Raw genomic sequence first — 12,623 nt, 5'->3', positions numbered from 1 at the left:
TCAATAAAAAAATAGGAAAAGCAATACTGGGATACAATCCTCAAAATGACAGAATGATCTCAGTTCGAATCCAAGGCAAACCATTCAATATCACAGTAGTCCAAGTCTATGCCCCGACCACCGGTGCTGAAGAGGATGAAATTGACCGGTTCTATGAAGCCCTACAGCACCTTATAGAACTAACACCCAGAAATGATGTCCTTATCATCATGGGGGATTGGAATGCTAAAGTAGGAAGCCAAAAGATAACCGGAATAACAGGCAAGTTTGGCCTTGGAGTACAAAATGAAGCAGGGCACAGGCTGATAGAATTTTGTCAAGAGAATACGATGGTCATAGCAAACACTCTTTTCCAACAACCCAAGAGACGGCTGTACACATGGACATCACCAGACGGTCAACACAGAAATCAGATTGACTATATGCTCTGCAGCCAAAGATGGAGAAGCTCTATACAGTCAGTAAAAACAAGACCAGGAGCTGACTGTGGCTCAGACCATGAGCTTCTTGTTGCAAAGTTTAGGCTTAAACTGAAGAAAGTAGGGAAAAGCACCAGGCCAGTCAGGTATGAATTAAATCATATCCCCGTTGAATATACAGTAGAGGTGACAAATAGATTTAAGGAATTAGATCTGATAGACAGGGTGCCTGAAGAACTATGGACAGAGGTTCGCAACATTGTACAAGAGGTAGCAACCAAAACCATCCCAAAGAAAAAGAAATGCAAGAAAGCAAAATGGCTGTCTGAGGAAGCTTTGCAAATAGCTGAGGAAAGGAGGGAAGCAAAAGGCAAGGGAGAAAAAGAAAGATACGCCCAATTGAATGCAGAATTCCAGAGAATAGCTAGAAGAGATAAGAATGCCTTCTTAAATGAACAGTGCAAAGAAATAGAAGAAAACAATAGAATAGGGAGGACCAGAGATCTTTTCAAGAAAATTGGAGAGATGAAGGGAACGTTTAATGCAAAAATGGGCATGATAAAGGACCAAAATGGCAGGGACCTAACAGAGGCAGAAGAGATTAAGAAGAGATGGCAAAATTACACAGAAGAACTATACAAGAATGAGCTTAACGTCCCTGATAATCACAATGAGGTGATCACTGACCTCGAGCCAGACATCCTAGAATGTGAAGTGAAGTGGGCCTTAGAAAAGCTGAGCAACAGCAAAGCTAGTGGAGGTGACAGCATTCCAGCTGAGCTATTCAAAATCTTAAAAGACGATGCAGTAAAAGTGCTACACTCAATTTGCCAGCAAATTTGGAAAACTCAACAGTGGCCACAGGATTGGAAAAGATCAGTTTACATTCCAATTCCAAAGAAAGGCAGTGCCAAAGAATGTTCAAACTATCGCACCATTGCACTCATTTCTCATGCTAGTAAAGTTATGCTTAAAATCCTACAAGCTAGACTCCAGTAGTATGTGGATCGAGAACTACCAGAAGTACAGGCAGGATTTCGAAGAGGCAGAGGAACTAGAGATCAAATAGCCAACATACGCTGGATCATGGAGAAAGCTAGAGAGTTCCAGAAAAACATCTACTTCTGCTTCATTGACTATGCTAAAGCCTTTGATTGTGTGGATCATAACAAACTGTGGCAAGTTCTTAAAGAGATGGGAGTACCAGAACATCTTATTTGTCTCTTGAGAAACCTATATGCGGGCCAAGAAGCAACAGTGAGAACTGGACACGGAACCACTGATTGGTTCCAAATTGGGAAAGGTGTCCGGCAAGGCTGTATACTGTCGCCTTGCCTATTTAACTTATATGCAGAGCACATCATGAGAAAGGCAGGGCTAGAGGAGTCAAAAGTTGGAATTAAGATTGCTGGAAGAAATATCAACAACCTAAGATATGCAGATGATACCACTCTAATGGCAGAAAGTGAAGAGGAACTGAAGAGTCTCTTGTTGCGAGTGAAGAAGGAGAGTGCAAAAGTTGGGTTGAAACTAAACATTAAGAAAACCAAGATCATGGCATCCGGCCCTCTCAATTCCTGGCAAATAGATGGGGAAGAAATGGAGGTAGTGACAGATTTTATTTTCCTGGGCTCCAAGATCACTGCAGATGGGGACTGTAGTCAAGTAATTAAAAGACGCTTGCTCCTCAGGAGGAAAGCCATGGCAAATCTAGACAGCACACTAAAAAGCAGAGACATCACCCTGTCAACAAAAGTGCGTATAGTCAAGGCTATGGTCTTCCCAGTTGCAATGTATGGCAGTGAAAGTTGGACCATAAGAAAGGCTGAGCGCAAAAGAATTGAGGCCTTTGAACTCTGGTGCTGGAGAAGACTCCTGCGAGTCCCTTGGACTGCAAGGCGATCAAACCGGTCAGTCCTAGAGGAGATCAACCCTGACTGCTCTTTAGAAGGCCAGATCCTGAAGCTAAAACTCAAATACTTTGGCCACCTAATGAGGAGGAAGGACTCACTGGAGAAGAGCCTAATGCTGGGAAAGATTGAGGGCAATAGAAGAAGGGGACGACAGAGAATGAGGTGGCTGGATGGAGTCACTGAAGCAGTAGGCGTGAGCTTAAATGGACTCCAGAAGATGGTAGAGGACAGGAAAGCCTGGAGGAACACTGTCCATAGGGTCGCGATGGGTCGGACACGACTTCGCAACTAACAACAACAACAACAACAATACTGTATATGGAATACGTATACATACGCACACTCATGCCCACACAAATCCCTTTGATTTGAATAAAGCTTTGCCATTAAGGGAAGATCATGTATGTAAATTGGATGGAAATTTTCTATATTTTTTCCATTGCTGTGCATTTAGCAGAAAAAACTATTTAACAAAATTACAATCCTAAACTTCTGTTTGAACGAAAAATTTTTCATGAAAACATCTAATGTGCATAGATAAGTTACTTTACAAAACACCGATTTTACATTTCTTTATTTGCACATCATTCTATAACATCTCATTACACGTACTACTTTCTTACACAAAAGGTTGATATGGACAACATCCTTACACACATATAGAAATCTAGAAACAATAGCATGTTTATTATATTATGTACAATGTGTAAATTTAATAAAAGTGCACCTGTATTTATGGGACGTTTATTTTATTTCTAGGTTGAAAGACTTATCTGAATTTTATAACTTTTATATAACTATCTGAATTTTCTTCAGGAAACTGCAAAATGTTGAACAGGTAATTAACCTAAACCTTATAATTTATGATTTTCAGAGAATTAAACACATCAGGTGTTATAGCATTTATATATACTAGGGGTGTCAAACTCGCAATGTCACATGAAGTTGCGATGTATCGCTTTTTCCCCATTGCCAGCAATGGGGTGGGCATGGTTTCACCATAACGCATCTGGCCCACGGGCCGGCAGTTTGACAGCCCTGATATATACTGTACCTCTGTGTTCCAGTAACATTATTAATAGGAGAAATCTTATTCACTAGGTTTATAAGATGTTTATCTCAAACGTCTCACCTATTCTTGTCTGATAATGTTTGCATAAATATGTGGGCAGGATGACAAAGTTTCTTCTTGCATGAATATTACCTAGCTTTTAGGATTGGTGGGAATAAATTCTGCAAATTTTATTTAAAATTCATTTAGCTAAAATGAATGGTTTGGAGATGCATTAAAATGTTTACAGATAGTTTTGAAGCAGAGCATGCCAATTAGACATGATACTAAGAAACTTGATCTATAGTAGCTATCATAAGGGAAAGTGAGGAAGGCACTGCTGATACGGTCTTGACAAAAACAGCAAAATAATAACTCACAAATTCTGTCCTGAATATTTTTGATAATACTGACTGTAAAACAAAACTGAAATAGCTTTTTATACAAGATATTTTTACAGTTCTGGAAATTCAGAATTCAGTCCTTTATACCTACTACTGGTATTAACTTATTAAATACCACATTTTTAGCTTTATAAAAATAATTCTCCATCATTGTTCAGTGATAACTGTCATAGTTTGGTTTCAAAAGATGTCAAGTCATAACTAGTCAGCAGTGTAACTAAACTGATGATGCAGATGGCTCAATGCTAGTGACAGTCTTTAATACAAATGAATATGAATTTTCATTGAAATTTGAAATTGTTAGGAGCTTTTAAAAATGTCTACATGGTAAAAAAAATTAGGAAAGTGAATTTGGTTTAATTTGTTTTTAAATTTTTACAGAGTTAAAAGTTAAATGTTTACTTCTTTATGTCTATAGCTATCTGGTTTGGCACAACAACCAAACTAGACAGACACAGACTTCAACAGATAGGACTGCAGAAAAAATAATTGCAATCAACCTGCCTTCCACTGAGGCCCTGTACCTGTTCTGTACCAGCCTTGCAGAAAAGGCAACCCCTTTACAGACGGCAAGAGGCTGGAATACGTCTGCCAAATTTATTACAAAAACAAACAAGACACGAACCAAGATACCGGAGCTTTGAAACACTATCTGAGCGGTTGCTTTCAGCAAACCAGCCCTCCCCACACAAGTCCTTTATAAAGAGTTCAGGGCGTGGCTGCTCTCTCCCTCCTTCCGAGAAGCCCCATTGCCTTCCTCTGTTTACTCCTACTTGACTGCCTCTTGCGTCGGGCGTCCTTGAACAGGGCCAGCTGTGGGTCATCTTCATCCACGCTGTCAGGCTCACACAGCTGGGTCTCCACCAGGTGGGAGGGGCCTGGCTGGGGGCTCTGCGGAGCCTCAAAGCCATCATCAGCAAGTTCTTCAACACCCCCCTCCTCCCCCTCATCTGAATCATCCGACCCAACTGCCGAACCCACAGGCTGACCCTGAATCACAACAGTACCCTGCACGAGCCAGAAAGAGGGCTATGAAAATATCTATAGACCTCTTACATTGTGGACATAAACTGCTTCAACTTCCTTTAAGATGACGCTATAGGGCATTGCCCAACAAAACAATCAGACACAAAGACAGTTCCCCCCCATGCTATCACTCTGCTAAACAACTAATTCTCACAACACTGTCTATCCCTAGGACAGGGGTGTCAAACTCAATTTCATTGAGGGCCGCATCAGCATTGCGGCCAGGTGGGTATGGCCAGGGTGGGCGTGGCCTACTGGGTAGGCGTGGCTAGTGTGCATATGGCCTACTGGGTGGGCGTGGCCAGCTCTACATCGTTTGCATCAAGGGTGCCTATGGGGGCCTGGGCAGGAGTGGGACAGATCTGAGGGTCTCTGGCAGAAGGAGGGTCTCTGGGCCAGGGCCAAGGCAGTGGGGGCCGTTCCCTCACTGTTTCCAGGATGCCTTCGCGGGCCACATGAAACCACTTCATGGGCCGGATCCGGCCCCCGGGCCTTGTGTTTGACATGTCTGCCCTAGGATGTCAAACCACCTAGTAGGGCTATATTACTTATTATTCTTCTCATCTTTTCATTTTTGCTATTACCTATTTCCTTAGCTTCTCATAACTATAACTTTGTTGTTTGTATCTCATGATTTATGTTGATTGCCTTTATTTGTTGTTTGCTTATTTAGTATCCTATGACTATCACTTTGTAGCTTATGATTTATGATGATTGTATTTTATGATTATGACAATTTATCATTTGTTGCTTGTATGTACAGTAAGAGTTTATGCACCCGAGACAAATTCCTTGTGTGTCCAATCACACTTGGCCAATAAATAAAGAATGAATGAGTCCTAACACTCTAGATAGAATACATAAATTAATAACTTTATTTTGTAACACTTTTTTAAAAATAGACACATTTTAAAAGACATTCCATAGTTTTATATTTTTACAGACCTAAATTTATGAGCTCAATATTGTACTTTCAATGAGGTTCCTTTATTGTTGGGGTCTTTCCATGAAAATGCTTTATTAGTTTTTCAACAAACCTTATTTTTCTTCTAATAATGTATCTCAGGAAAACCCAATACAACTTAGGATCTGGAATCCAGTGTTAGTGCATCACATGGCTTATTTCTAAAACAAAATGGATCTAATGAGAAAAATACACCTACATGTGATTAGAATAAATCTGGAAATACAGCAATCAATTTTTGAACATGCCTTGTAACATACTTCAATCTTTATATGAGCACAAACTGTTTCTGAAATACATACAAATTGTTCATAATGCATTTGTTCTTCCATGATTATAGATCATCTCTTTGAATAAACATTTTATAGTATATTTGTAATTATGAATAAATAAATGCTCATTTGAATTTCTTAGTATGAACACACCTTTATGCAGAAAAAACCAATATTTTGGATGCCATTATCATCAAATATTACTTGGCCTTCAAAGTAATGGAGCCAGTTGCAAATCTTTACATCTGAATATCCATGTTTTGAAGCACTATTGCCACTCTGCTTGGAATGTATACCTAAAGGGAGAATAAAAAATACCTTATTATTGATCCATAAAAAAACCTTTGTGATATGGGACACATAAATCTAAATGACTTAAATAAATTACTTATAATGTGACATTATTTAATGTCACTGTAGAATCAAACACTTATTAAATATAGCATGGATATAGAGAGAAATTCTGGATTTGCGTATTTGGTCTTAAGACTAATTAATAGAAATGATAAACTTTGCATCCTTGTCATCCTAATACCCAATGCTGGATTGGGTAATATGTTTAAATGAAATTTGAAGTAGAGGACACGTGTGATTTAAACTGATCCAGTCTGAATGTTCAAGGACATCCACTAGTAAATGACAAACTCTTGCTGTTCAATTTGATCGCCATTGTATCATGGACTGAATTTGTATTTTGCCCGAGATGTCATTCAGTGGAAGTAAATACAGCAGAAGAAATAGTAAAGCATTAAGTCAGAGGGCTGAAATGGGTCTCACTGTGATATACATTTGTTGAACAAATTTATTGAACAATGATAATAATATTCTTTCAACATTATGATTAAGATAATTCTTTTATTCTTTCACAGAGAAACTCTGAATCTGAACTCATTTTTAGGTAAGAAAAAAGAACTCTGTAACAGTGGATTTTATAATGTTCCTTTCACAGATCATATTCTGAGTTGTTGTTTTTAACCTATTGATATATGTTCTTTACAGACTGCAGAGTGTAACTGATCACGTAAGCCGACCTCAATAAAAATGCAATCAGAAAAATATAAGTTGCTAATTGAAGATTGTTGCCTAACTTTTTGATAATGCTTTTAATGCCACTTGGCATTTCTAGTATAATGCTATTTCCATACCTGTTAAGAGCTAACTCATAGCATAAAGTGGCTTTATAGTTAGCAACCAGAATAAATGATGGAGAGAAGAGAGAGAGAGAGAGAGAGAGAGAGAGAGAGAGAGAGAGAGAGAGAGAGAGAGAGAGAGTCTTCACTGAATCAGAATGTAACATGTCCAATGGATCATAGCTATTTGTCAGTGATCAGAGTGTTTTGTGATAAATAAATAACTCCCACAAATCTGCTCAGCAGGTAAGGACATTTGACATATACCTAGAATCCTGTACTCTGAAATTTACAGAAACAGAAAATAAAAAATCAATGGAGTGGTTAATGATACTTGGCTATCGCAAAAGATGTGATAAGGGGTTTATTTCCAAATGTTTTAGCAAACAAAACCATACATTTGCTGATACTTCAAATAGTTTAGTGGAGAAAATCCCATGTTCAACATTAATGAGAAATAAGTAAGAGACAGTTATTAATTAAGGGCAGACAATCTCTTAATGAAAATTCTCACTGACAAAAGGATGTGGACTGATGTCTTTTTTTTTTAACTTAGCAATACCGGTAGCTAGATGAGCATGGGTTCTTCACCCCTTCTATAATCCCAACTATTATTATTTCTGCCTTCTTACACTATGTGGATTCCACTTACATTTAGAAAAGGACATTTAATATGGAAAAAAGTATGTATTAAGCTGCCCAATACTATATACAGTCCAAAGAATCAACATACCCAAATAGATATTTTAATGTGTTTGAAAATACTGTACTTTAAAAAAATTAAAACAATATTAAGAAAGCAAACATGTTAATATATCCATAAAGTAAAATAAATTTTCATTTCTCTTGATCATAGTCATCAGTTGAATGTCTTATTTATGCCCCTGTATATGAGAACTTCCTGAAAAAGTTCCATCTTTTTTTTCATTTGTAGAGAAACCTGGATTGAATTATATTTTAGCATTTGAAGGAATTTAATTTTAATTTAATTTATTATCATTTCTATACCGCCCTTCTCCCGAAGGACTCAGGGCGGTGTACAGGGCAAGAATAAAACACAGAAATTTACAAAAATTAAAAAATAATTAAATGCATGCCCGATTAAAATACAATTGATACATAGTAAAAACCCCAATAAGAATGATAAAAAACCCCACCAATCCCCCCTCAGGCCAGGCCGGCTTGCTCGAACAAGTATGTTTTCAGATCGCGGCGAAAGGAGCGCAGATCGGGCGCCGTCCGGAGCTCAAGGAAGAAATTGGATATGATTTTCCTGCCATTATTAACTACTAGCACTATTTCACTTTCCACATCAGGTTTTCTTGTTCTTTCCAATGATACTAAAAGCAGCTTGAAGGCAAAGATTTTGCAAAAAACAAACATACAAACCAACAACCCTTTTCTCTTTGCCTGCCTTGATTTCTCTCTTTCTCCCCCTGCCACTAAAAATAGAAATATGTTAAGACTTAACAGCTGTTATGGGAACTTTTAAAATCTATTTACGTTTACTTATATGTTACCTTTAAGAGACTCTGGGTAACTCACAACAATAAAAATCAATAAAATATATGTTCACAATAAAATCAGCACAAAAATATAAAGCCAGATATTTGATGATTAAAAATATATTTATCCAAAATAAACAGCCAATATTTCATCAAACTATTCTCCAGAGATATGCTAAAAATAATATTTTTCATACTTCTAGGTTACACTGTTAAAGAGGGCAGCATTCTTACCACAGAAAGAAAAAGAATTCCAAAGGGTTATAGTATTAACCTTCCCCTTCTTAAATGGTAACCCCCAAATAGGTCACTGGCACAGGTAGGCAAAGAGATCTCAATGACTGCATTATTAACTAATAATGAAAGGATATGAATTTCCTTCAAGACCCAACTTTTTAAAAAAAATCATTGAAAACTTTTTTAGTACACAGGCTTATTGTTGTTATTAGGATTTTTCCTAGAATATTTTAATCCAGGTATTATGGTTATGTGCATAATGTGTTCCACCCTCAAGAACTCAGTGAAAACTTGTTCCATTTAAATGCAGACTACTTTTCTATTGCACACGAGTTTAATTAAATAAATACCAAATTTTTAAAAATGAGAGATCTATAATGTGGAAAAAGGATAACAAATAACATGAAAAAGAAGGAAAAAGAATTCCTTTAATATTGCTGAAAGACTAAACATGGTGTTACATTTAGAAGTGCATCAATATTAATAGATGCACCATTCCATCCAAAAGAAACTGATATGCTACTACAAGGTCAGTGAATCTCTAACTCAGCCATCCTTATTCTGCCTGTTTAGGAACATCCACATGCCTGCCACATCAATTTAATTGAATGCAGATTCAAATGGAGGATCAACATAAATATATTTGCCAACATTTATTCTGGAACATACTTAATTTGAATTTTAATTTATGTTTAAACTATAACATACATTTTGTAGAAAAACGTCAATTATTACTGAATAATTGATAAAACAATAGCTAATTGAGTGTGTCAAGTTGTCATATCATATTGGGCAAAAGCAAATACATGTCATGCTTGCAGCTGAAAATATATAAGAGAGAGTCAAGTTGAATTTCTTCACTCCACTGAGAATAACATGTAAATGCACACACTACACTAAGTTTTGTGGTTTCTACTAAATATCCAAAAGTGCAAACCATACTTGTGCTCATTGTGAATTGGCATAAGTGTAATTTCCTTTTGAAAATATTGGCCCAATTGTTTTGTGATTCAGTGTCATTTAAAAAGAGTATAGACTTCTACAGAAAAATGCAGCAGCATAAAGTAAAGAAATATAGAATAAGCCATCACTGTACTACTACCCATTTCTGTAGTTAGCCAGAGTAGATTAAAGTGAAATTGATTGTGGATCAAGAAATACCAAAACCAAACTGAAACAACAAATACAACAACAAACAAAAAGAAGCCAAACTTACTTCACCAAAGATCCAGTGTTATAATTACAAACAATTAGCAATTGTTTGATACTGGTATAGTATTAACATTACTGAAATAATAACAAATGACTTCAAAAGAGATGAGTCTGGACAGAAGCAAACTTACCAAAGGAAATACTGTTTACATTCAACTTGATAACGAAAGACTTCAATCATTTACAATATTATGGATGGTAGTTACTATGGAGGTTTAAAATAGCTGAAATTTATACACACAGTGTGTATACAGTATGTGTGTGTCTATGTATGTGTGCAAGTGCACTATTGAATTAATGGGCTTGTTCCCAGCAAAGTGGATACAGAATTCAAGCTTTTCCTTGTAAAGAAACGTAGGATAAATTATGCTTTCAATTTATCCGTCTTTTTATTACATGCTGTTTTGGGAATTTTTTTTCCTTTTCACTCCAACTAACTGATCTAATTTATTCTACTATGTATACTGTATGTGTTACTCTGTGTTTAAACTTTTACAGCAAGAACCAGTGCAGCAGAAGTTACTATTCCCAATTTACCTCACAAAGTAATAGGTCATTCATTTTCTTTGTCTTATAGTGCTGTCATCTAATAACATGAATAAAGATCCCCATCAGTTATAAAACATACTTAATGTCATTTTTTCCTCTTCAGGACTTCATCACATAGTTCACTTCTTCCCACATTCAACTCTTTTCAATCAACAAATCCATGAATCATATTATTTTTTATCTATTTTCATCAAAAAAAATCTATAAATGTTTTCCAGTTTTTTAAGAAAGTACTTATTATTTTTCCCTTGATCAAACAGGTCAACCTTGCCATTTCTGTTAATTCTATCATCTTCACAGTTCAATCCTCCATTATGGTAGTTTGTTATTTTTTCCACCTTTGCACATACAATAGCTTCATTGTAGTTACTATATATAAAACCAATTTTCCATGTGCCTTTTCTAACTGGCTATCTGTAAGTCCCAGTAGAAAAAAACCTCTGGTTTCATCACAATGTTAATTTTTAAAATTCTCTGCATTATCATATGCATTTGTAGCCAATATTTTTTACTTTTTCAAAAGTCCATCATGCACAGTAAAATTTTATGCTTTCCACATTTCTAATAATGATCAGAGTACATTTATACATTTTAGATTATTTTTCCTGGTGTGATATACCAGCTTTACACCATTTTATATAAATTTTCTTTTAAATTATTAAGACATGAATTTCAGTCCTTTTGACCACATTCCTTCCCACTGATGCATCTGTATATTATAGCCTTAAAATTCTTAGTCCATTTTATCATGTACCCTGCAACCTATGCTTGTTCCACTTCAAATTTCAACAGACGCTTAAAATTGTTAGCAATTACATGTTCATCATTTCTACATAATTCCAATTCAAATTTACGTATTGTTTTATTCCTGTTAAATTTTATACTATATCAAACATTTCCTTTAATCTTGTGTTAAGCACCATAATTATTTTATAACTTGGAAAATTCTCTGTAACACCCAACACAGTAGTCTCTTCTTCTTCAGGTTCTGGCTGACTTTTTTAGTTTCCTGCATCTCTTTGAGGACTTTTTAAAATCTTTCAAAGACATTTCCTTTTGAAGAGAATGAAGTTGAAATTTCTATTGCTTAAATGTTCTCTTAAATTCTCCTTCCAGTTTATCCCAATGAGATAGAATCTTTTTCTGTTTAACTGTCAGTCAAAAAATATATCCTGTTTGCTTACCTAATAATCCAGTTGCTATTTCCGTGAGCAAAATTACGTTTGAGTTATTAATGAAGTTGGTAGTAAAATGTTATTGCAAAACTTCATCTCTTTTTCCTAAAAAAGTGTACAAGTATGTTTATTGGTATGTTTCTTAATTTGCATAATGTGTACTAATTCAGTACACCTTGTCCACTTCTGCCTCCATAACTTCTTCTTTCCACTCCAAATGGTTTGTTAAAACTTCAGTGTCTTCTCCAAACACTTTTTTTAACAGATTCTTGAAATTTTTTTGTTCATTTCCCCCCCACCCCCACAGTTGCAAATCTCTCTTTCATTCTCCCTTCAGGTGTAGTCAAGTCTCTTGGACAGATTCACAAAGCTGTCACTGAAGCTGAAACATTCTTTTCCAGCTGTTCAAATATGTTTTGGAATATATCTGTTGTAATCCCTATCTGCTCTGTTAATAATGTTCTCTTCCCTATTTTTGTTGCTTTCCAGGTTGTAGTCATTTCTGTTTTAAAATTTATAATCCGTATAGATATAGCATCAAAAAGATCCTTTAAAAAATTCTTTTAGTCCTTAACCTTTTAGTTCAATTCAGCACTTCATAGGTTTACAGTCACATGGTCTTTCTCAAATGCCACTTATCTCTTCATTTAAAAGACTTAGCCATTGAGTCTCCTTAAGAAAATCTTCTTTCCCTCAGAGGTATGCATTATTTATTTAATTTAATTTAATTAGAAGTAGAAAATTTAAAATTTAACTGGTCCCTTTG

At 35.9% G+C, this 12,623-nt stretch overlaps 1 protein-coding gene across 2 annotated transcripts in view; it reads right to left on the bottom strand.

Annotated features, from left to right (window-relative positions):
• Positions 1 to 5,665: 5,665 nt before the first annotated feature.
• Positions 5,666 to 12,623, bottom strand: part of GBE1 (1,4-alpha-glucan branching enzyme 1) — a 134,630-nt gene continuing 127,672 nt past the window's right edge. For both annotated transcript variants that reach the window (XM_081327310.1, XM_081327311.1), the window contains one exon: positions 5,666 to 6,345. In XM_081327310.1, coding sequence (XP_081183436.1) covers positions 6,289 to 6,345 — 57 coding nt within the window. In that variant the 3' untranslated portion in view covers positions 5,666 to 6,288. The remainder of the gene's footprint in view (positions 6,346 to 12,623) is intronic.

This window comes from Vipera berus (assembly GCF_964194415.1).
Source record: "Vipera berus genome assembly, chromosome: 4".
NCBI lineage: Eukaryota > Metazoa > Chordata > Lepidosauria > Squamata > Viperidae > Vipera > Vipera berus.
Note: the sequence above shows the minus strand (reverse complement) of the source record. Positions and strands in the feature narration are given on the sequence as shown.